Source organism: Schistocerca piceifrons, chromosome 9 (genome assembly GCF_021461385.2).
Source record: "Schistocerca piceifrons isolate TAMUIC-IGC-003096 chromosome 9, iqSchPice1.1, whole genome shotgun sequence".
In the NCBI taxonomy this organism is placed as follows: Eukaryota; Metazoa; Arthropoda; class Insecta; order Orthoptera; family Acrididae; genus Schistocerca; species Schistocerca piceifrons.
The window spans coordinates 64,481,450-64,507,593 of NC_060146.1; the positions used below are offsets into that span (position 1 = coordinate 64,481,450).

Below are 26,144 nucleotides of genomic sequence, written 5' to 3' on the forward strand. Positions count from 1 at the left end.
GAGGTTATGTATGGACGACGGACGTCAGATTTAATCTTCGTGTTCGACTGGGTTTTTTATTTTTTTTGGTCATCAGTCTACTGACTGGTTTGATGCGGCCCGCCACGAATTCCTTTCCTGTGCTAACCTCTTCATCTCAGAGTAGCACTTGCAACCTACGTCCTCAATTATTTTCTTGACATATTCCAATCTCTGTCTTTCTCTACAGTTTTTGCCCTCTACAACTCCCTCTAGTACCATGGAAGTCATTTCCTCATGTCTTAGCAGATGTCCTATCATCCTGTCCCTTCTCCTTTTCAGTGTTTTCCACATACTCCTTCCCTCTCCGATTCTGCCCAGAACCTCCTCATTCCTTACCTTATCAGTCCACCTAATTTTCAACATTCGTCTATAGCACCACATCTCAAATGCTTCGATTCTCTTCTGTTCCGGTTTTCCCACAGTCCATGTTTCACTACCATACATCCTCAGAAATTTCGTCCTCAAATTAAGGCCGGTATTTGATATTAGTAGACTTCTCTTGGCCAGAAATGCCTTTTTTGCCATAGCGAGTCTGCTTTTGATGTCCCCCTTGCTCCGTCCGTCATTGGTTATTTTACTGCCTAGGTAGCAGAATTCCTTAACTTAATTGACTTCGTGGCCATCAATCCTGATGTTAAGTTTCTCGCTGTTCTCATTTCTACTACTTCTCATTACCTTCGTCTTTCTCCGATTTACTCTCAAACCATACTGTGTACTCATTAGACTGTTCATTCCGTTCAGCAGATCATTTAATTCTCCTTCACTTTCACTCAGGATAGCAATGTCATCAGCGAATCGTATCATTGATATCCTTTCACCTTGTATTTTAATTCCACTCCTGAACCTTTCTTTTATTTCCATCATTGCTTCCTCGATGTACAGATTGAAGAGTAGGGACGAAAGGCTACAGCCTTCTCTTACACCCTTCTTAATACGAGCACTTCGTTCTTGATCGTCCACTCTTATTATTCCCTCTTCGTTGTTGTACATGTTGTATATGACCCGCTTCTCCCTATAGCTTACCCCTACTTTTTTCAGAATCTCTAACAGCTTGAATCATTTTATATTGTCGAACGCTTTTTCCAGGTCGACAAATCCTATGAAAGTGTCTTGATTTTTCTTTAGCCTTGCTTCCATTATTAGCCATAACGTCAGAATTGCCTCTCTCGTCCCTTTACTTTTCCTAAAGCCAAACTGATCGTCACCTAGCGCATTCTCAATTTTCTTTTCCATTTTTCTGTATATTATTACTGTGGTCGCGGCGCAGCGCCTCTGCCCGTCTGGTTTGCCCTCCGGCTGCTGCGCACGCAACAGACGCCGCTCCGGCTGGCGCGTATCGACTGCAGGCCTCTCTCTCTCTCTCTCTGTCTCTCTCTCTCTTTCTCTGACCACAGGGGTCGCGTGCTGCGCTAGCACCGTCCGCTAATCAGCTACCACTGCCGGCCCGAGTGCCGGGCCACGGAGGCGGCAGCGGCCGTTCTCCACTTAGCGCTCGCCTCAAAAACGTCTTCATTCCGACCCCAAGCTTGCTGAACCGAAAGCTTGAAAACTCTGCCCACGCGCAGAAGTTAAATACTGTAGTACAGTAAACGCAACATCGTGAGACCTCAGTTTCTCCTGGCGTATAAAACTTTCAAATAACTTCCGGGATTCAGCCAGGTAACACTTTCAGAGACCGCCGATATTTCGGCGGGAGAACACCCCGCCATTTTCAAGGCAAACTGCAACGGACAGGAGGCGTACATGCAAATTCGTTGCGGTTAATTGAGGCCAGGTTTGGTGCTGAATTAACTAATCTCTTTCGGCATGTGTTGACATCCACTTACTCTTTATTTAATGACCAGTATTACGAGCAGACAGATGGAGTTGCGATGGGTAGCCCGTTGTCTCATGTGATCGCAAATTTGTTTATGGAAGACTTCGAGGAACGTGCATTCGAGTCGGCGCCTTTGAAACCCGCCTGTTTCTTTAGATACGTTGACGATACCTTCGTTGTTTGGCCTCATGGTAGGGAGAATTCGAATGTCTTTCTAGAACATCTGAACTCGATCCATCCGAACATTAGTTTTACGATGGAGGTGGAAGAGGATGGTTGCCTTCCCTTTCTTGACGTGTTGGTTAGCAGGAAGGATGATGGATAATTGGTACATGCAGTTTACAGGAAACGTACTCACACCGATTTGTACTTACAGGCTAATAGTTGTCACCATCCGGCTCAGCGTGAAGGGGTACTTCGTACCTTGGTACACAGGGCACATGCCGTTTCTGACGCTGAGACTTTGCCAGCTGAGCTGTCCCATCTCGAAGTTACATTTCGTCAAAATGGTTATAGTGATAGACAGATTGAACGTGCGTTGCGCTATGGACCTACTGTACATCGGGTGATTGATGATAATTCTGAGTCGACACCTAAGTCTACTGCCTTTTTGCCTTACGTAGGAAACACGTCCAACAAGATCGGTCGCATTTTACGGAAATGTGTTTTTCGACCTCGGTCTAAAATTAGAGCACTTTTGAGTTCCGTTAAGGATGATCTTGGACTGTGTAAGGCGGGTGTATATCGTATTCCTTGTAGCTGCGGCATGGCATATATTGGTCAAACTATCAGGACCGTGGCGGACCGATGTACTGAGCATAAACGGCACACACGATTACAGCAGCCAAATAGATCTGCTATTGCCGAACATTGCTTGGATACTGGTCACCCCATGTTATACAATAATACCGAGATATTGGCATGCACGTCCAGCTATTGGGACAGTGTTATTAGGGAGGCAGTTGAGATTAAATTAGCGAGCAACCTCGTTAACAGGGATGGAGGTTTCTGTTTAAACTCTGTTTGGAATCCGGCTCTCTCCCTTGTCAAAAATAAAAAATAAAAAACAAATAAATAAAAAAAACAGAGGGACACAGTCAATGCTACCTCACATGCGAATTCATAGTCTCACTATCGATAGCTCTGATTTTGGTCATCTTTGGTGGCACTAGTGTTTAGTGTGTGTGTTATCTTTCCTGCTTCAATCCGAGAACAGAGGTTTTCAGTTCGCCTTGAAAATGGCGGGGTGTTCTCCCGCCGGAATATGGGCGGTCGCTGAAAGAGTTACCTGGCTGAATTCCCGGAAGTTATTTGAAAGATGCAACATCAGAAGAGAGTTCCTGGAGCCACTCTGTAGCAATTCTGGACGTGTGGGCTGTCGCATTGTCCTGCTGGAATTGCCTCCACCCGCTCGATACAATTTGAAACGAGAGTCGTCATCAACAGTCCAATGTCGGTGTTGACAGACTCAGAAACGGTTCAAAGCTTTGTATCATGCAGTATCAAGGGTACACGAGCGAGCCTCGACTCCGAAAGCCCATATCGGTGCTGTTTCGTTGAATGGTTAGCACGCTGACACTTGTTGGTGACCTAGTACTGAAATCTGCAGCAATCTGTTGAAGGGTTGCACTTCTGTCAAGCTGAACGATTCTCTTCAGTCGTTGTTGGTCCCGTTCTTCAAATTGTTCAAATGGCTCTAAGCACTATGGGACGAAACATCTGAGGTCATGAGTCCCGTAGAACATAGAATTACTTAAACCTAACTAACCTGAGGACATCACACACATCCATTCCCGAGGTAGGATTCGAACCTGCGACCGTAGCGGTCGCTCGGCTCCAGACTGTAGCGCCTAGAACCACACGGCCACTCCGGCCGGCTTTAATTTTATTATCAATTTTATTGTGCCTGGTGAATGTTCCATTTTAGCGAGTTTTAACAGGTTCTTTTACTTTTTATTATTCTGATGATGGAAGTTCGAGTACCGAAACGCGTCAATCTCAGTGTTTTACACTATAAACAAGCGGTTGAGCCGATATATTTTTTAACATTGACATTCACAACCAAAACCTCTCATCCAGTATGGATAAAATCAAAATTATTGAGCACATCAGTGATGCCTTGCAACATGCTGTTCAGAAGAAATCCCTGCAGGATTCATGGTGTCAGTTCACACCAGCACTACTTCAGACATTAGTCGAGTCTACGGTACGTCGTGTTGCGGCACTTCTGCGTGCTCGCGGGGGCGCTACAAGATATAAGGCAGGTGTACCAGTTTCTTTGGTTCTTCACTGTATATCGATATTTTGTCAATAGCTCTAATATCGATGAAGGCTTGGTGCGCGCTATAGTGGGAATGCTCTAACCGGTGTGGCCGGTGTACTGTATCTCTTTCTCGCCCCGTCGGAACTACCTGTCGTGTCGTGTGCTACGGTATCACCACAGACGTCCGTCATTAGTCGGCGGCATTCTTTACGCGGTCGGGACTCCGGCCGGATGTCGGAGTCGCGGCCGGCGTGTTATACACGATAGCTGCGGGCATTGAGTCAGGAGTCGGGGCTTTGTGGCCAGACGGGCGTGCTTCCGACGCCGCCTTTCTGGAGGCCTGCGAGCACCGCCCACGCGGCTGCGCTCTGCACAGGTGCCGCCCGCGGCCGGCTTTGAGGCTCTGCCGGTCGTACATCACCGCCCCGGAAGCGCCGGTTGCGTCACACAAAGCGGCGGCCAACAGCCGTGTAACCGCCTTTGTGGAGCGACCCGCCCACGCTAGCCGCTCCAGCGATCTAGCGTCTTCTGTGAGATCCCGCGGGACAGAGCGGGGGCGGCTGGACACAGGCGCGTAGCCGTCAAAGGCGTGCGGTGTGTTCAGCTGTGCGGGGAATCCCCACACCCAGCCAGTGTGAATGAAATCGGGAGCAAACAGTGCGACAGCGGACAACGTGGGACGACTTTTGGGAAATGCAACCAAACCAGGACACGTCCGAGATGTATTACACAGCCACCCTTCACACAAACACACACACACACACACACACACAAAATATGTACAATGTGTTTCAAAAGTGATGGTCAATGATACACACACACAAACTACAGGCCAAAAGTAGCTAAAAAGCTCCAATAAACATGTGTCCGCAAATCACCTGTTGCCAAGGTATCGCATTAAATTTGAGTTGGGAACATAGTGTTTAGTGTATTTGGGATTGTAAAACAGTTAAGATCCTTAGACGCCACGCCCGGGTTCGATTCCCGGCGGGGTCAGGGATTTTCTCTGCCTCGTGATGACTGGGTGTTGTGTGATGTCCTTAGGTTAGTTAGGTTTAAGTACTTCTAAGTTCTAGGGGACTGATGACCATAGATGTTAGGTCCCATAGTGCTCAGAGCCATTTGAACCATTTTGAACCTTAGACACCAGGAAGGCATCTGCCCCAGACGGCATCCTCGTAAAGATTGCTTGTTGTTGTTGTGGTCTTAAGTCCTGAGACTGGTTTAATGCAGCTCTCCACGCTACTCTATCCTGTGCAAGCTGCTTCATCTCCCAGTACCTACTGCAGCCTACATCCTTCTGAATCTGGTTAGTGTGTTCATCTCTTGGTCTCCCTCTACGGTTTTTACCCTCCACGCTAGCCTCCAATACTAAATTGGTGATCCCTTGATGCCTCAGAACATGTCCTACCAACCGATCCCTTCTTCTAGTCAAGTTGTGCCACAAACTCCTCTTCTCCGCAATCCTATTCAGTACTTCCTCATTAGTTATGTGATCTACCCATCTAATCTTCAGCATTCTTCTGTACCACCACATTTCGAAAGCTTCTATTCTCATTCTGTCCAAACTATTTATCGTCCATCTTTCACTTCCATATATGGCTACAGTCCGTACAAATTCTTTCAGAAACGACTTCTTGATATTTAAATCTATACTCCATATTAACAAATTTCTTTTCTTCAGAATTGCTTTCCTTGTCATTGCCAGTCTACATTTTATATCCTCTCTACTTCGACCACCATCAGTTATTTTGCTCCCCAAATAGCAAAACTCATTTACTACTTTAAGTGTCTCATTTCCTAATCTAATTACCACAGTATCACAAGATTTAATTCGACTACATTCCATTATACTCTTTTTGCTTTTGTTGATGTTCATCTTATATCCTCCTTTCAAGACACTGTCCATTCCGTTCAGCTGCTCTTCCAGGTCCTTTGCTGTCTCTGACAGAATTACAATGTCATCGGCGAAACTCAAAGTTTTTATTTCTTCTCCATGGATTTTCATACCTACTCCAAATTTTTCTTTTGTTTCCTTTGCTGCTTGCTCAATATATAGATTGAATAACATCGGGGAGAGGTTACAACCCTGTCTCACACCCATCCCAACCACTGCTTGCCTTTCATGTCCCTCGACTCTTATAACTGCCATCTGGTTTCTGTACAAATTGTAAATAGCCTTTCGCTCCCTGTATTTTACCCTTGCCACCTTTAGAATTTGAAAGAGAGTATTCCAGTCAACATTGTCAAAAGCTGTCTCTAAGTCTACAAATGCTAGAAACGTAGGTTTGCCTTTCCTTAATCTTTCTTCTAAGATAAGTCGTAAGGTCAGTATTGCCTCACCTGTTCCAATATTTCTACGGAATTCAAACTGATCTTCCCCAAGGTCGGCTTCTACTAGTTTTTCCATTCGTCTGTAAATAATTCATGTTAGTATTTTGCAGCTGTGACTTATTAAACTGATAGTTCGGTAATTTTCGCATCTGTCAACACCTGCTTTCTTTGGGATTGGAATTATTATATTCTTCTTCAAGTCTGGGGGCATTTCGCCTGTCTCATACATCTTGCTCACCAGATGGTAGAGTTTTGTCAGGACTGGCTCTCCCAAGGCCGTCAGTTGTTCTAATGGCATGTTGTCTACTCCCAGGGCCTTGTTTCAGTGCTCTGTCAAACTCTTCACACAGTATCGTATCTCCCATTTCATCTTCATCTACCTCCTCTTCCATTTCCATAATATTGTCCTCAAGAACATCGCCCTTGTATAGACCCTCTATATACTCCTTCCACCTTTCTGCTTTCCCTTCTTTGCTTAGAACTGGGTTTCCATCTGAGCTCTTGATATTCGTGCAAGTGGTTCTCTTTTCTCCAAAGGTGTCTTTAATTTTCCTGTAGGCAGTATCTATCTTACCCCTAGTGAGATGAGCCTCTACATCCTCACATTTGTCCTCTAGCCATCCCTGCTTAGCCATTTTGCACTTCCTGTCGATCACATTTTTGAGACGATTGATTATAATCTAATTTTATGTTGACTATGCTACAAATATCGCACCATTCTTATCCATCAGCTATCAGAGATCACTGGAACGGCGGAAAGTTCCAAGGGACTGGAAGAAGGCCCAGGTCGTAGCAATGTATAAAAGGGGTAGAAAATCGGATGCACGTAATTACCGACCAATTTCACTGACATCGATTTGTTGTAGAATCATGGAACATGACCTTTCTCGTCTCTGAGAAGCTCATCTGCAAAAATCAGTACGGGTTTAGGAAACAGCGGTCATGCGGGACACAGCTGGCCCTCTTTGTGCACGATATACAACAGGTTCTAGGCAGCGGCTCCCAGGTTGATGGCATATTTCTCGACTTTAGAAAGGCGCTCGACTCAGTTTCGCACTGTCGCTTGCTCCAAAAAGTGCGCGCTTACGGTCTATCCGATGACATATGCGGTTGGATAGGAAGTTTTCTAACAGGCAGAGAGCAGTATGTCGTCCTGAATGGGATGACTTCACAAGAAACAAGCGTAACTTCAGGTGTGCTCCAGGGCAGCGTAATAGGTCCGCTGCTTTTTGCGATTTACATAAACGATCTGGTTGATGGTATTGACAGCGGCATTACACTGTTTGCCGATGATGCTGTAGTCTACAGGAAATCAGTATCACAAGAAAGTTATGAACAAATTAATGACGATTTGCAGAAAATAAATGCGTGGTGTAATGACTGGCAGTTATCTCTCGACATTAGTGAGTGTAACCTACTGCGTATAACAAGATGAAAGTCCCCATTAATGTACGAGTACAAAATGAATGCCCAGTCTTTGGAAGCGGTAACATCCGTCAAGTATCTGGATGCGACTGTTCGAAATGATCTCAAATGGAATGATCAGATTACACAAGTAACGGGCAAGGCGAACTCTAGTTTGTAGTTTATTAGTAGAATCCTGAAGCGATACAGTCCTTCAACAAAGGAAATTGCTTACAATACGTTAGTTCCTCCCGTCTTAGAGTATTGTTCTTCTGTATGGGACCCTTAGCAGATGGGTCTGAGTCAAGAGATTGAGAAGATCGGCAAGATTGGTGACTGGTACATTTAGCCATCGCGATAGCGTCACATATCTCATAGAAAGTTTCTACACTTATAGAGAGACGACGCCCTAAACGGAAAGGACTGCTCACTAAATTCCGAAATCCGATCTTCACCGAGGATGTAGAGCATATATTATTACCAGCAACTTTCAAATCGCGCAATGATCACCATTCAAAGATAAGGGAGAGCTCGTACTGAGGCGTTCAGACAGTCGTTTTTCCCTCGTGCGATCCACGAATTCTGACAAAACTCTACCATCTGGTGAGCAAAACATACGAAACAGGCGAAATACCCTCAGACTTCAAGAAGAATATAGTAATTCCAATCCCAAAGAAAGTAGGTGTTGACAGATGTGAAAATTACCGAACTATCAGTTTAATAAGTCACAGCTGCAAAATACTAACGCGAATTCTTTACAGACGCGTGGAAAAACCGGTAGATGCCGACCTCGGGGAAGATCAGTTTGGATTCCGTAGAAATGTTGGAACACGTGAGGCAATACTGACCCTGCGGCTTATCTTAGAAGCTAGATTAATGCCGGCCGATGTGGCCGATCGGTTCTAGGCGCTTCAGTCTGGAACCGCGTGATCGCTACGGTCGCAGGTTCGAAGATTGCCTCGGGCATGGATGTGTGTGATGTCCTTAGGTTAGTTAGGTTTAAGTAGTTCTACATTGTAGGGGACTGATGACCTCAGATGTTAAGTCCCATAGTGCTCAGAGCCATTTGAACCATTTTTGTCATTGAAACTGAGGGAATTGAAAAAAATGGTTTACCAAGTCCGTATGGAATCTCAGTTCATTTTTAGAGAGAGTATGCTTCTGTGCAGCCCCATAACTTAGCTTAAATTTATCGCGAATGTCTCGTGCAGTGCAAAGTCCTAAGAGACTGAAGAAGAAGAGTTATAGAACGGACCCATAAAATTACAAACCAATATCATTAAACTCTTTCTTCTGCAGAATTATTGATTATTTTCTTCGTCCGAATACAATAAATTTCGATGAGACAGAAAAGGATTTCTCCACAAATCAGCACGGACATAGGAAATATAGCTTGCGCGAAACTAAGCTTGCCCTTTTCTCAAACGATATCTTGCGAACCGTGGATGGAGGTCAACACGCTGATTCCTTGTTCCTAGGCGTACGGAAAGCGCTTGACAGGGTGCCACACTGCAGACTGGGTCCGAGCGTATGGAACAGATTCTCAGGTATGTTAGTGACCCGAAGGCTTCTTAGCCGGCCGCTGTGGCCGAGCGGTTCTCGACGCTTCCATCTGGAACCGCGGGACCTCTACAGTCGCAGGTTCGAATCCTGCCTCGGGAATGGATGTGTGTGATGTCCTTAGGTTAGTTAGGTTTAAGTAGTTCTAAGTTCTAGGGGACTGATGACCTCAAATGTTCCCATAGTGCTCAGAGCCATTTGAACCTTCGACCAGTTTCATAGAGATGAAGCGATGCAAGTTGAAGAGAGGTTGTGGCTCCGTCAACAAACATTCCACAGTGACGATATCAACAAACTGGCCTCTCGTTGGGGAGAATGTGTTCGTCGCCAGAGTGACTATGTTGAGAATAAATATGTACACATTGGTCCGAGCACGGGGCTCACAACCCGAACCACACGCCACTGTTGAGCACTAATGAAGGACTGGGTCACTTCGATTGCACATAACTCACTAAGGTCAATCCAACACATTTATTTCAAATAACACAAATGGAGTTACATTTGAATCTGTCTGACATTAAACAGGAATTAAAAAATCAATTTTTTTATATGTTTAAATTACAGCATTATGGAATTCCAAATCTTTCCCTTTTCTAGGCGGAGGCTGATCCAGAAACACAGAATGCCACAAAAACCCAGTTTTGCTGTGAAATCTTACAGGACACCCGGAAGCAGTAACGGACAAGGGGTCGGCACCCACAAGTAACACAGGCTAAGAGTCAGGCTGGGAGCACATCCTACGAGAACTTGTTCACACTATGCTCACCACAAACTGCAGACATTCCGGCCGAACATCCGCTTGCGGTGGCTGCCAGAAGGACGAAGCAACCGACAGCCCCACGCCGTGCTTCTCACACAGGCACCTCAATTTGTACAAACATCTAGGCCAACACCAACTCCGGAATCCCCTCTCACTGCCAGGCTTGGCACAGTTTATACGAAATGCCTTCCGGGCAACCAGTAACCGCCGCAGGAGTTTCACGATTCGCAAACAGCCCTACCGTAACAGACATCACACGTGTGCTTACGCCCGAGCCACAACTCCGCCAGTCTCACCGGCCGCCCCAAACCGACTGCCTCTCGCCGTCCCGCGCGCCCCAGCCGAAAACGCAAAGATGCTCATGTCCGGGGACACGCCAAAGATAACAAGCCTATCGCTGATGAACGACCAGCGATCTGGCTCACACGTGAAGAATAAAGAAGTAGAATGTTAATAAAGTTTATTTTATTTAAAAAGCCTTACGGGTTTTCACATAAAATATGCAGAGCGATTATTTAAAAAAAAAGTGTGTGCAATCTTATGTGACTTAACCGCTAAGGTCATCAGTTCCTAACCTTACACACTACTTAACCTGAATTATCCTAAGGACAAACACACACACCCATGCTCGAGGGAGGACTCGAACCTCTGCCGGGACCAGCCGTACAGTCCATGACTGCAGCGGCTGAGACCGCTCGGCTGGTACCTCGAGGCGATTATTTTTCAGTATACCCTCATAGTACCATATCCAGGAGCCTACGCTTTCTTCGTATCTAGAATGATTTTACACTCGCACAAATCATTTATCTCTATTTTAGCTCTGTCTTCACAAACTCGGAAGCAGCATGTAGTGAGTAGTTTTTTTATCCGCGGTGTTGGCAGGTGTGCTGGCGGCGGTGCCCCAGCAGACGCACGCGGTGCCGCCGCCCCCGCAGCAGCTGAGCCCGGACAGCACGTCGCCGGGCACGCAGGGCCACGGGCAGGCGCACAGCTCGCCACCCCCGCCGCCCCACGACGCCGCCCCCGACTCGCAGCTGCAGCGCGCCCCGCCGGATGTTCACGAGGACGGCGACAGCCGTGACTCGGAGCGGCTGCACCACCACCAACCTGGCGCCCACCCAGGTCAGTGTTGCCAACCCCTGTCTACTAAGGACACTGGACGAATAACACTGTCCAACAATGAAATTTTTACACCAACAAAACTAACCAGTCTTTACAGGTTTTGGAACGCTGAATTCCAGAATGACAGTAATTTTTGTATTTTAGCTCCAGTTTTCCGGTTATACGACGTTTTTTACGTTCTTGTTTCTGTTCCTCAGCCGCTTTTCCTTGCTATGTAAGGAATACCACTGAAATCATGGGTGAATGATACGTTTCAAGCAATTACACACTGAGGTGACAAAAGTCACGGGACAGCGATATTTACAAATACAAATGGCGATAGTATCGCGTACACAAAGTACGAAAGAGCATTGCACTAGCGTAGCTGTAATTTGTACTCACAAGGGAACCTCCCCATCACACCCCCCTCAGATTTAGTTATAAGTTGGCATAGTCGATAGGCCTTGACAAACTGAACACAGATCAATCGAGAAAACAGGAAGAAGTTGTGTGTAACTATGAAAAAAATAAGCAAAATATACAAACTGAGTAGTCCATAAGCAAGATAGGTAACATCAAGGTTAATGTTAGCTCAGGAGCGCCCTGGTCCTGTCGTTAGCGTGAGCAGCTGCGGAACGAGAGGTCTTTGGTTCAAGTATTCCCTCGAGTGAAAAGTTTAATTTTTTTTAATTTCAGACAATTATTATCTGTCCGTCCGTCCGTCCGATGCGAGGTAACTGCGCCGTAGTATGGGGACGCTACACCTAAACAAACATCGAAACAAAACATATGTAGCCGGCCGCGGTGGTCTCGCGGTTCTAGGCGCGCAGTCAGGAACCGCGCGACTGCTACGGTCGCAGGTTCGAATCCTGCCTCGGGCATGGATGTGTGTGATGTCCTTAGGTTACTTAGGTTTAAGTAGTTCTAAGTTCTAGGGGACTGATGACCACAGCTGTTAAGTCCCATAGTGCTCAGAGCCAAAACATATGTTTTCACAGAACACAGGGAAAATTGTGCTACTGTGAAACTGTTGCATTCATTTGTTGCAATTTATGTGACAAACTCTTATGTTTTCATCACTTTTTTGGGAGTGATTATCACATCCACAAGAAAACCTAAATCGGGCAAGGTAGAAGAATCTTTTTACCCCTTCGCCAAGTGTACAAGTTAGGTGGGTCGACAACATATTCCTGTCATGCGACGCACATGCTGTCACCAGTGTCGTATGGAATATATCAGACGTGTTTTCCTGTTGAGGAGTCGGTTGACCTATGACCTTGCGATCAAATGTTTTCGGCTCCCATTGGAGAGGCACGTCCTTTCGTCTACTAATCGCACGGTTTTGCGGTGCGGTCGCAAAACGCAGACACTAAACGTATTACAGAGAACAGAGACGTCAATGAACGAACGGACAGATCATAACTTTGCGAAAATAAAGAAAACTTTTCACTTGAGGGAAGACTTGAACCAAGGACCTCTCACTCCGCAGCTGCTCGCGCTAACCACGGGACCACGGCGCTCCTGAGTAATGCTGGCCTTTATGTTGCCTATCTTGCAAATGGACTACTCAGTTTGTATATTTGGCTTTTTTTTTTGCGTAGTTCCACACAACTTCTTCCTGTTTCTCGATTGATCTGTGTTCAGTTTTTCAAGGCCTATCCACTGTGCCAACTTACAACTAAATCTGAGGGGGGTGTGATGGGGAGGTTCCCTTGTCAGGTGATTCATGTGAAAAGGTTTGCGACGTGATCATGGCCGCGCGACGGGTATTAAATGACTTTCAACGCTGGATGGTAGTTGGAGCTAGACGCACGGGATGGCAGATTCCATTTTGGAAATCGCAAGGGAATTTAATATTCGTAGATTCACAGTGTCAAGAGTGTGCCGAGAATATCAAATTTCGTTCATGAGCACTCACGACGAACAATGCAGCAGCGTACAGTCGTCGATGCTAACAGACAAGCAACACTGCGTGAAATAACTGCAGAAGAAGGTATCTGTTAGGACAGCGTGGCGAAATTTGGCGTTAATGTGCTGTGGCAAAAGACGACCGACGCGAGTGCCTTTGCTAAGTCCAGATTTCAGTTGGTGAGAGCTGATGGTAGGATTCGAGAGTGGTGGAGATCCCACGAAGCTATGGACCTAAGTTGTAAACAGGGCACCGTCCGAGATGGTGATGGCTCCATAATGGTGAGGCCCGTATTTGCATGGAATGGACTGAGTCCTCTTTCCCAACTGGGTGGACCCCTGCCTGAAAATGGTTACGTTCGCCTACTTGGAGACAATTTGCAGCCAGCCATGTTCCCAATCACGTCACCAGGTCACAACTGTCGCGATTGGTTTGAAGAATATTCTGAACGATTTGAACAAATGATTTGGCCACCCAGATCAACCGACATGAATCCCATCGAACAAAGTTTAGCTAGATTTACCTAGGTTTCAGTCGGTATAACCCAACCGTCCTCAGAATAAAAGTAACTACCGTTTGTCCATAGTGGACATCGTCAAGATAAAAAGGGTTCAAATGGCTCTGAGCACTATGGGACTTAACAGCTGAGTTCATCAGTCCCCTAGGACTTAGAACTACTTAAACCTAACTAACCTAAGGACATCACACACACCCATGCCCGAGGCAGGATTCGAACCTGCGACTAGCGGTCGCGCGGTGCGAGACTGAAGAGCCTAGAACCGCTCGGCCACCAGCGGCCGGAGTCAAGCTAAAGCTATAAATCCATAAATTATCGTCAGATTGTAAAAAATTATTTGAAGCTGCTTCGGCCCCACTTCGCGACCGCGATGCAGCAGCCACGAGTGCTGTACTGGAGTTCCAGTAAAGCGCTTGTGTCCGCTGCTCTGCCGTCGCGAAATGGGGCCAAGGCAGTTTCAGAAAATTTTTTACAGTCTGACGATAATTTATGGATTTATAGTTTTACCTTGACGATGTCCACTATGGACAAACGGTAGTTAATTTTATTGTGAAGAAGGTAGGGTTATACCGACTGAAACCTAGGTAAATCTAGCTAAACTTTGCAACTGAGGCTGTTGGTTTTTAAAATTAAAATTAAAAGCAGGGATGGCTAGAGGACAAATGGAAGGATGTAGAGGCTTATCTCACTAGGGTTAAGACAGATACTGCCTACAGGAAAATTAAAGAGGCCTTTGGAGAAAAGAGAGCCACGTGTATGAGTATCAAGAGCTCAGATGGAAACCTAGTTGTAAGCAAAGAAGGGAAAGCAGAAAGGTGGAAGGAATATTTAGAGGGTCTATACAAGAGCGATGTACTTGAAGACAATATTTTGAAAATGGAAGAGGATGTAGATGAAGATGAAATGGGAGATATGATACTTGACAGAGCACTGAAAGACCTAAATCTAAACAAGGCCCCGGGAGTAGACAACATTCCATTAGAACTACTGACAGCCTTGGGAGAGCCAGTCCTGACAAAACTCTACCATTTTGTGAGCAAAATGTATGACACAGGCGAAATACCATCAGACTTCATGAAGAATATAATAATTCCAATCCCAAAGAAAGCAGGTGTTGACAGATGCGAAAATTACCGAACTATCAGTTTAATAAGTCGTAGCTGCAAAATACGAACGCGAATTGTTTACAGACGAATGGAAAAACTGGTAGAAGCCGACCTCGGGGAAGATCAGTTTGTATTCCGTAGAAATGATGGAATACGTGAGGTAATACTGACCTTACGACTTATCTTAGAAGCTAGATTTAGAAAAGGCAAACCTACGTTTCTAGCATTTGTAGACTTAGAGAAAGCTCTTGACAATGTTGACTGGAATACTCTCTTTCAACTTCTAAAGGTGACAGGGGTAAAATACAGGGAGCGAAAAGCTATTTACAATTTGTACAGAAACCAGATGGCAGTTATAAGAGTCGAGGGGCATGAAAGAGAAGCAGTGGTTGGGAAGGGAGTGAGACAGGGTTGTAGCCTATCCCCGATGTTATCAATCTGTATATTGAGCAAGGAGTAAAGGAAACAGAAGAAAAGTTTGGAGTAGGTATTAAAAGCCATAGAGAAGAAATAAAAATTTTGAGGTTCGCCGATGATATTGTAATTCTGTCAGACACAGCAAAGGACTTGGAAGAGCAGTTGAACGGAATGGACAGTGTCTTGAAAGGAGGACATAAGATGAACATCAACAAAAGCAAAACGAGGATAATGGAATGTAGTCGAATTAAGTCGTATGCTGCCGAGGGAATTAGATTAGGAAATGAGACACTTAAAGTATTAAGGAGTTTTGCTATTTGGGGAGCAAAATTACTCACGATGGTCGAAGTAGAGATGATATAAAATGTAGACTGGCAATGGCAAGGAAAGCGTTTCTGAAGAAGAGAAATTTGTTAACATCGAGTATAGATTTGTCAGGAAGACGTTTCTGAAATTATTTGTATGGAGCGTAGCGATGTATGGAAGTGAAACATGGACGATAAATAGTTCGAACAAGAAGAGAATAGAAGCTTTCGAAATGTGGTGCTACAGAAAAATGCTGAACATTAGATGGATAGATCACGTAACTAATGAGGAGGTATTGAATAGAATTGGGGAGACGAGGAGTTTGTGGCACAACTTGACTAGAAGAAGGGATCGGTTGGTAGGACATCAAGAGGATCACCAATTTAGTATTGGAGGGCAGCGTGGAGGGTAAAAATCGAAGAGGGAGACCAAGAGATGAATACACTAAGCAGGTTCAGAAGGAAGTAGGCTGCAGTAGGTACTGGGGGATGAAGAAGCTTGGACGGGATAGAGTAGCATGGAGAGCTGTATCAAACCAGTCTCAGGACTGAAGACCACAACAACAACAACATTTATACAGTTGCTGACAGGGCCACGAAATATTGAAAATATTTAAGATGTCCTAGGTGTCGGAGGAGACGTATAAGTGGTACAAGTGACGAGTGGGTGCAGGTAGTTGGACGCAGAAAGAGTGTCGTTCTAGGATCTGGAATGAATGATTGGAGCAGTGGATGTCCACGTTACATTGGCGTGGGTTTAAGCCGTCGGCACACGGACCGTGCTGTCGATCGTTAACGTTGAGCGTGCCAAGTTCAACGTGCTGCTGAAAGCTCAGGAACGATGCGACGCGTGCATACGGTACGTGCGTCCCAACGTGGTATACGCGATCGCAACGCACTCCAGCGGCAGTTGAGGGATGTTTCTAGTTCGTAAATCACACTGTTTACTCAACAGGCGCGCGTAAAATTCCCACGTTAGCTCTTAAAACGCATATTTCGTCCATCGTCCACGAAAAGGAAAGTACCATGTCCAATCAGTAAGGACACAGGCTTATAAAAGTTCCATTACAAACAGCGCGGTACAAATTTGGAATACTTGTCTGCATACAATAAACATTATTTCATCATTCCCACATTTTAGTAAAAGCCCGAGGTCTGGCTTACTTGATCACTGTTCCTACGCAGTTGCAGAATCTTTGCAGCATGTGAATTACGAACCGTAAAAGAAAAAGGAGCAAAATATCTTTATACAAGTAGCTCAGGCTGTCCTGTAGATTAAGCCAATCGAACAAACTCACCCCTCAAAAAAAGGTGATCTTATATTTACATAACATCAAATCTTATAGCATATACTTATATTAAACTAATAATAAAGTATCAGAACCTAATAAACGCCAATGTTAGGAAAAAATTTTGGAAGTGTTAAGACGCGAACCACCGCCCCAACAAAAAGTTGTTTTGTACAGAGACGCTACCCATTACGCTAAAACCCTATCTCCCTCTGTTTACTTAATCATATTGTGTTACTCGTGCTAAAATCGTTAATCGTAGATAATTATGTTACTGAATGAAATTTAATTATAACAAATTGTACCAAGAACAATGCATTTTTGGTGGATCTTCAGTGTGTTCATCTCAGAGTAGCACTTGCAGCATACGTCCTCAATTATTTGCTTTACGTATTCCAATCTCTGTCTTCCTCTACAGTTTTTGCTCTCTACAGCTCCCTCTAGTACCATGGAAGTCATTCCCTCATGTCTTAGCAGATGTCCTATAATCCTGTCCCTTCTCCTTATCGGTGTTTTCCACATATTCCTTTCCTCTCCGATTCTGCGTAGAACCTCCTCATTCCTTACCTTATCAGTCCACCTAATTTTCAACATTCGTCTATAGCACCACATCTCAAATGCTTCGATTCTCTTCTCTTCCGGTTTTCCCACAGTCCATGTTTCACTACCATACAATGCTGTACTCCAGACGTACATCCTCAGAAATTTCTTCCTCAAATTAAGGCCGGTATTTGATATTAGTAGACTTCTCTTGGCCAGAAATGCCTTTTCTGCCATAGCGAGTCTGCTTTTGATGTCCTCCTTGCTCCGTCCGTCATTGGTTATTTTACTGCCTAGGTAGCAGAATTCCTTAACTTCATTGACTTCGTGACCATCAATCCTGATGTTAAGTTTCTCGCTGTTCTCATTTCTACTACTTCTCATTACCTTCGTCTTTCTCCGATTTACTCTCAAACCATACTCATTAGACTGTTCATTTCGTTCAGCAGATCATTTAATTCTTCTTCACTTTCACTCAGGATAGCAATGTCATCAGCGAATCGTATTATTGATATCCTTTCACCTTGTATTTTAATTCCACTCCTGAACCTTTCTTTTATTTCCATCATTGCTTCCTCGATGTACAGATTGAAGAGTAGGGGCGAAAGGCTACAGCCTTGTCTTACACCCTTCTTAATACGAGCACTTCGTTCTTGATCGTGCACTCTTATTATTCCCTCTTGGTTGTTGTACATATTGTATATGACCCGTCTCTCCCTATAGCTTACCCCTACTTTTTTCAGAATCTCGAACAGCTTGCACCATTTTATATTGTCGAACGCTTTTTCCAGGTCGACAAATCCTATGAAAGTGTCTTGATTTTTCTTTAGCCTTGCTTCCATTATTAGCCGTAACGTCAGAATTGCCTCTCTCGTCCCTTTACTTTTCCTAAAGTCAAACTGATCGTCACCTAGCATTCTCAATTTTCTTTTCCATTCTTCTGTATATTATTCTTGTAAGCAGCTTCGATGCATGAGCTGTTAAGCTGATTGTGCGATAATTCTCGCACTTGTCAGCTCTTGCCGTCTTCGGAATTGTGTGGATGATGCTTTTCCGAAAGTCAGATAGTATGTCGCCAGACTCATATATTCTACACACCAACGTGAATAGTCGTTTTGTTGCCACTTCCCCCAATGATTTTAGAAATTCTGATGGAATGTTATCTATCCCTTCTGCCTTATTTGACCTTAAGTCCTCCAAACCTCTTTTAAATTCCGATTCTAATACTGGATCCCCTATCTCTTCTAAATCGACTCCTGTTTCTTCTTCTATCACATCAGACAAATCTTCACCCATAGAGGCTTTCAATGTATTCTTTCCACATATCCGCTCTCTCCTCTGCATATAACAGTGGAATTCCCGTTGCACTCTTAATGTTACCACCGTTGCTTTTAATGTCACCAAAGGTTGTTTTTACTTTCCTGTATGCTGAGTCTGTCCTTCCGACAATCATATCTTCTTCGATGTCTTCACATTTTTCCTGCAGCCATTTCGTCTTAGCTTCCCTGCACTTCCGATTTATTTCATTCCTCAGCGACTTCTATTTTTGTATTCCTGATTTTCCCGGAACATGTTTGTACTTCCTCCTTTCATCAATCAACTGAAGTATTTCTTCTGTTACCCATGGTTTCTTCGCAGCTACTTTCATTGTACCTATGTTTTCCTTCCCAACTTCTGTGATGGCCCTTTTTAGAGACGTCCACACCTCTTCAACTGTACTGCCTACTGTGCTATTCCTTATTGCTGTATCTATAGCGTTAGAGAACTTCAAACGTATCTCGTCATTCCTTAGTACTTCCGTATCCCACTTCCTAGCGTATTGATTCTTCCTGACTAATGTCTTGAACTTCAGCCTACTCTTCATCACTACTATATTGTGATCTGAGTCTATATCTGCTCCTGGGTACGCCGTACAATCCAGTATCTGATTTCGGAATCTCTGTCTGACCATGATGTAATCTAACTGAAATCTTCCCGTATCTCCCGGCCCTTTCCAAGTATACCTCCTCCTCTTGTGATTCTTGAACAGGGTATTCGCTATTACTAGCTGAAACTTGTTACAGAACTCAATTAGTCTTTCTCCTCTTTCATTCCTTGTCCCAAGCCCATATTCTCCTGTAACCTTTTCTTCTACTCCTTCCCCTACAACTGCGTTCCAGTCGCCCATGACTATTAGATTTTCGTCCCCCTTTACATACTGCATTACCCTTTCAATATCCTCATACACTTTCTCTATCTGTTCATCTTCAGCTTGCGACGTCTGCATGTATACCTGAACTATCGTTGTCGGTGATGGTCTGCTGTCGATTCTGATTAGAACAACCCGGTCACTGAACTGTTCACAGTAACACACCCTTTGCCCTACCTTCCTATTCATAACGAATCCTACACCTGTTATACCATTTTCTGCTGCTGTTGATATTACCCGATACTCATTTGACCAGAAATCCTTGTCTTCCTTCCACTTCACTTCACTGACCTCTACTATATCTAGATTGAGCCTTTGCATTTCCCTTTTCAGATTTTCTAGTTTCCCTACCAGGTTCAAGCTTCTGACATTCCACACCCTCACTCGTACAACGTTATCCTTTCGTTGATTATTCAATCTTTCTCTCGTGGTAACGTCCCCCTTGGCAGTCCCCTCCCGGAGATCCGAATGGGGGTCTATCCGGGAATCTTTTGCCAATGGAGAGATCATCATGACACTTCTTCAATTACAGGCCACATGTCCTGTGGATACACGTTACGTGTCTTTAATGCAGTGGTTTCCATTGCCTTCTGCATCCTCATGTCGTTGATCATTGCTGATTCTTCCGCCTTTAGGGGCAATTTCCCACCCCTAGGTCAAGAGAGTGCCCTGAACCTCTATACACTCGACTGGGTACTAGGTTTATATTTGACAGAGTGTCAGTCAAAGATATAGAGCTTTTTAGTCGCACTTTTAGGGCTACTGACAATGAAGACGCCCCTGACCTGGTGTGTTTGGGGTTCCCCAACAGGTGAGGACCAGGGCGCGCAGGCCGGCGGCGAGGGCGCGGCCGGCGGCCAGCCGGCGCAGCAGCCGCAGCAAAAGAAGCGCAAGCGGCGGGTGCTGTTCAGCAAGGCGCAGACGTACGAGCTGGAGCGCCGCTTCCGCCAGCAGCGCTACCTGTCGGCGCCCGAGCGGGAGCACCTCGCCTCCATCATCCGCCTGACGCCCACGCAGGTCAAGATCTGGTTCCAGAACCACCGCTACAAGACCAAGCGCGCCCAGCAGGAGAAGGGCCAGCAAGGTGTGTACACTGCCCGCCTGCCTGCTCCTCTCGCCTTCATCTCCTCTCCCTCTCCCTCTAATCTCCTCTCTTTTCCTCCGCCAATATCCTAACTCTTCCAGTCTCCTTCATCTCTCTTTCATTTCCTTAACTCTTGCTTTTGTCTTTGTCTCTTTCTTCCTTCCCAAGCATCCTCACTCTTTCATTTTCCTCCCTCTCTCTTTCTACATCTGCGTCTACATCCATACTCCGCAAGCCACCTGACAGTGTGTGGCGGAGGGTACCTTGAGTACCTCTATCGCTTCTCCATCCTATTCCAGTCTTGTATTGTTCGTGGAAAGAAGGACTGTCCCTTTGCCCCTGTGTGGGCTCTAATCTCTCTGATTTTATCCTCGTGGTCTCTTCGCGAGATATACGTAGGAGAGAGCAATATACAGCCTGACTCCTCGGTGAAGGTATGTTCTCGAAACTTCGACAAAAGCCCGTACCGAGCTACTGAGCGTCTCTCCTGCAGAGTCTTCCACTGGAGTTTAACTATCATCTCCGAAACGCTTTCGCGATTACTAAATCATCCTGTAATGAAGCGCGCTGCTCTATGTTGGATCTTCTCTATCTCTTCTATCAACCCTATCTGGTATGGATCCCACACTGCTGAGCAGTATTCAAGCAGTGGGTCAACAAGCGTACTGTAACCTACTTCCTTTGTTTTCGGATTGCATTTCCTTAGGATTCTTCCAATGAATCTCAGTCTGACATCTGCTTTATCGACGATCAACATTATATGATCATTCCATTTTAAATCACTCCTAATGCGTACTCCCAGATAATTTATGGAATTAACAGCTTCCAGTTGCTGACCTGCTATATTGTAGCTAAATGATAAGGGATCTTTCTTTCTATGTATTCGCAGCACATTACACTTGTCTACATTGAGATTCAGTTACCATTCCCTGCACCATGCGTCAATTCGCTGCAGATCCTTCTGCATTTCAGTACAATTTTCCATTGTTACAACCTCTCGATATACCACAGAATCATTCGCAAAAAGCCTCAGTGAACTTCCGATGTCATCCACAAGGTCATTTATGTACATTGTCAATAGCAACCGTCCTACGACACTCCCCTGCGGCACACCTGAAATCACTCTTACTTCGGAAGACTTCTCTCCATTGGCCGGCCGAAGTGGCCGTGCCGTTAAAGGCGCTGCAGTCTGGAACCGCAAGACCGCTACGGTCGCAGGTTCGAATCCTGCCTCGGGCATGGATATTTGTGATGTCCTTAGGTTAGTTAGGTTTAACTAGTTCTAAGTTCTAGGGGACTAATGACCTCAGCAGTTGAGTCCCATAGTGCTCAGAGCCATTTGAACCATTTTTTCTCTCCATTGAGAATGACATGCTGCGTTCTGTTATCTAGGAACTCTTCAATCCAATCGCACAATTGGTCTGATAGTTCATATGTTCTTACTTTGTTCATTAAACGACTGTGGGGAACTGTATCGAACGCCTTGAGGAAGTCAAGAAACACGGCATCTACCTGGTAACCCATGTCTATGGCCCTCCGAGTCTCGTGGACGAATAGCGCGTGGCTGGGTTTCAGACGATCGTCTTTTTCGAAACCCATGCTGGATCCTACAGAGTAGATTTCTAGTCTCCAGAAAAGTCAATATACTCGATCATAATACGAGTTCCGAAATTCTACAACTGATCGATGTTAGAGATATAGGCCTATAGTTCTGCACATCTGTTCGACGTCCCTTCCTGAAAACGGGGATGACCTGTGCCCTTTTCCTATCTTTTGGAACGCTACGCTCTTCTAGAGACCTACGGTACACCGCAAGAAGGGGGACAAGTTCCTTCGCGTACTCTGTGTAAAATCGAACTGGTATCCCGTCAGGTCCAGCGGCCTTTCCTCTTTTGAGCGATTTTGATTGTTTCTCTACCCCTCTGTCGTCTATTTCGATATCTACCATTTTGTCATCTGTGCGACAATCTAGACAAGGAACTACAGTGTAGCCATCCTCTGTGAAACAGCTTTAAAAAAAGACATTGGGTAATTTGACTTTTAGTCTGTGATCCTCTGTTTCAGTACCATTTTGGTCACAAAGTGTCTGGACATTTTGTTTTGATCCACCTACCGCTTGGACATAAGACCAAAATTTCTTAGGATTTTCTGCCAAGTCAGTACATAGAACTTTACTTTCGAATTCATTTCCTTAAACTCTTTTGTTTCTCTCTCTCTCTGTCTCTCTCTCTCTCAATCGCTTTCCTCTAAAGCTTCTTGATTCTTCCTTTTTCCTCTCTCCCTGTCACTCTGTCTTTCATCTCTAACTCTTGCCTCTATTTTCTTCTCTTTCTCTCCTCTCTCTCTGTCTGTCTGTAATATCTTATACCATTTTCTAAAACTCTTCCTCTTTCCTTTTTAGCTCTTTCACTAATTTTTTGCCCTGGCCTTTTTGTTTTTGTCTTTAATATCCTCTACCTTGTTTCTTCTATAACTCTCACTCACTTACTTGTTGAGTCATCAATCTCCTGCCTGGTTCGATGCAGTCCCCCACACTTTCATCTCTGTGTCAACCTCAATTATTTGTTGCATGTTTTCCAGTCTCTGTCTTCCTCTATAGTTTTAACCTCTACAGCTACGTCTAGCACTAAGGAGAATATTCCATGATGTTTTAGCACATATCCCGTTATACTGTCAGTTCTTCTTGTCAGTATTTTCAATTCGTTCCTTTATCCTCCGATACTGCAGAGAACCTCCTAATCTCTTACCTTACCAGTCCATCTGATTTTCAACGTTCTTTTGTAGCACCACATGTGAAACAGTTAGAACCACTTCTGTTCTCGGTTTCCCACAGTTCACGATTCACCGCCATACAATGCTGTACTCCAAATATACGTTCTCAAAAATACCTTCCTCGAATTAAGGCCTATGACTGATATCAATATACTTCCTTTTGACAGGAATGCCCTTTTTGTTTGTGCTAATCTGCTTTTATGTCACACTTGCTTAATGTATTATGGTTTATTTTGCTTCAAAGGTAGCACAATTCCTTGACTTTCTCTACTACGTGATCGTCAACTTTTAACTTGAGCTTCTCTCGGTTTTCATTTCTCATTACTCCTGTTTTTCTTCAGTTTATCTCATTCCACATTCTCTACTCATTAGACTGTTCATTCCATTCAACATATGCCATAATTCTTCCTCATCATAACTGAAGATAGCAGTTTCATCAGCAAATCTTATCACTGATATTTTTTCATCCTGTTTTAATCCCACTCTTAGACCCTTTCATTTATTTCCATCATTGCTCCTTCAACGTACAGACCGAACAGTAGGAGTTAAAGGGTGCATCGCTATCGTACACCTTGTTCAATCCGAACTCCTCCAGTGCTATTGCCCCCTTTTGGTTTTTGTATGCGTCGTATAAGCCCGTCATCTGCATTCCTTCTTGGTGTAGCAATTTTAATGGCCAGTAGTGTATTCTGATCAGATGAAGCGCCATCTGAACTTTTGGATTTTTTTGGTTCTAATAAAACCCCATGTCATTCCAAGCATGTGTGTCAATTTGTACCTCTCTGTCTACATTATTCCTGGATTTATTCATTTTTCAAATTTGTACTGACTTTTTGATCACGCAGTATTTTCACCGTATATCTCGACTTACCCTCTACCAGGGTTTGACACTGTACGCTTTGACGTCAGACACACGTCTGTTGCGTCTTTTTTCCCCATTTCTGAGAGAGCTGTCCGCACGTGTTGCAGGCTGCGTGCACGACGGCGGACCCGGAGGTGTTCCGGGGGCGGGCGTGGGCGGCGCGGGGGCGGTCCCGTCGCCACGGCGGGTGGCGGTGCCGGTGCTGGTGCGCGACGGCAAGCCCTGCGTGGGCGGCGGGGGTGGCGGCGCCGCGGGGGCGGCGGCCAAGGCCGTGGCCGGCCCCCAGGAGCTGCCGCCGCAGTACGCGCCGCTGCTGCAGCCACCGCCGCCCCACCGCGCCTGGTGGTGAACCTCTGACGCAGACGTCGACGCCGCGGCCGCTTCGTGCTCTCCGAGACAGCAGTACAAAGCACCCTCCACCACCGCCCACAGCCGCTGCCCAGTGAACAGAACAACTCTACGCGTCAGTGGACCACGCCCTGACCGGGATGGACGCTAGACCTCTGTTAAACTGCCACGAGACCATTCATCTGTACAAGACTGCCACGCTCCACCGCACACAAACCTGTATTTCCACGACGCCTGGCACCTCAGTTCTTCAGCCTTCCGTACTACCTACGCTCCCTATCGAAGAACCCATCCTCACGTGGGCGTAAAACTGATCACCGTCACATATCTAGTCTCCGTTTATTGATTTGCTACGGAACCGTTCTCTCATACTCTACTGCATACCAACATGGATTTCCACATCTGTCGCGTCATTTTGAGCGCTCCGATATCACTGCATCTCCTCAGTAGCATATGAGAACGCCAGGTGCCAAGTTGACATTCATATCTCGCTGCATTGTTCAGAACCGTTCGTCTTCAATGACGAATTTTGAGAATTCACGAGGCATCGTTTACGTTACGATGGAGCAATGTCGTGTCATAAGTGACTCTTCATTACGAGTCAGCTGAAAACAGAACTGCCATACATAAATCTCGTTTGTTGAAAAAAATGTACATAGGCTTAAAAGAAGCAATGGATCAGAGTAATGAACAGTGGAAAATAAAATCTTAACAAAGTTGCCTGCTTGCTTGATATGCACTACTGGAAGATAGTGAAAGCGCTGTTTCTGGACATGAATGGTCTCGGTTTCCATGACGTCATGAGTTCAGCCTTCCGAAAGAACTTCTGGTACACTAGTCTCAACACCGTCTGCGAACAAAAAGTGCTTTTTTCCATCTCAAAAATGTGGATGCTTTCATCAGATTTGTCCTTCCTTGGTCAAAAGTTTGAAAAAAGGAAACAAAGAAGGATACATATAGTAGTTTGTAAGGCGATGAAGCAAAGCCAATGTGATTGGAGACTTTTAATTAAGATACAAATTTCGGCGTATCATTCTCGATGCTGACAAAGAAATGAAATATCGGCTTACAAGAAAAGAGTTGACTGTAATAATGAGAAATGCCAAACAGCTGCAGTGATCCAAGAAATGAGGGGCAGGAAAAATTCTATTCCCTTTAGATGTGCTTCTTGATTGACCTACTCAGCTCAAAGATGGTGAAAGCTCTGTAGTTCTGAACAGGCACGAATAATTTTCCAGCTCCCTAAAACAAAATTAAGCAATTTAAAGATACCCCTGAGAACCATTCTATAGATGTGCTGCTCAACCTTACCGTACCAAACGGTGGAAACAATACGTCATTCATGGACTGGAATGGTCTCGTATATTTCAAAAATTCAGCAGAATCCAGCAACGAACAACTGAAAACGGTGAAAACTGCAGTGCTGTCTCAAGAAACAGCTGATGTGAATTAATGATTTGCCTTCGGAGATACTGCTTGACTTAACTGACTAAAATATGGCGAAAATGTCATATTTTCTTACAGGAAGAATTTTCGAGCTCGATAAAG

The 26,144-nt window shown here is 45.0% G+C and overlaps 1 protein-coding gene across 1 annotated transcript in view; it reads left to right on the forward strand.

The window, feature by feature from the left end:
• LOC124716708 (homeobox protein Nkx-2.2-like) overlaps positions 1–24,477 on the forward strand; it is a gene marked incomplete at its 3' end in the record, with an annotated part of 110,220 nt that extends 85,743 nt beyond the window's left edge. The window contains exons 3-5 of the mRNA XM_047243249.1: positions 11,041–11,280; positions 20,342–20,614; positions 24,383–24,477. Coding sequence (XP_047099205.1) covers positions 11,041–11,280; positions 20,342–20,614; positions 24,383–24,477 — 608 coding nt within the window. The remainder of the gene's footprint in view (positions 1–11,040; positions 11,281–20,341; positions 20,615–24,382) is intronic.
• Positions 24,478–26,144: the final 1,667 nt, after the last annotated feature.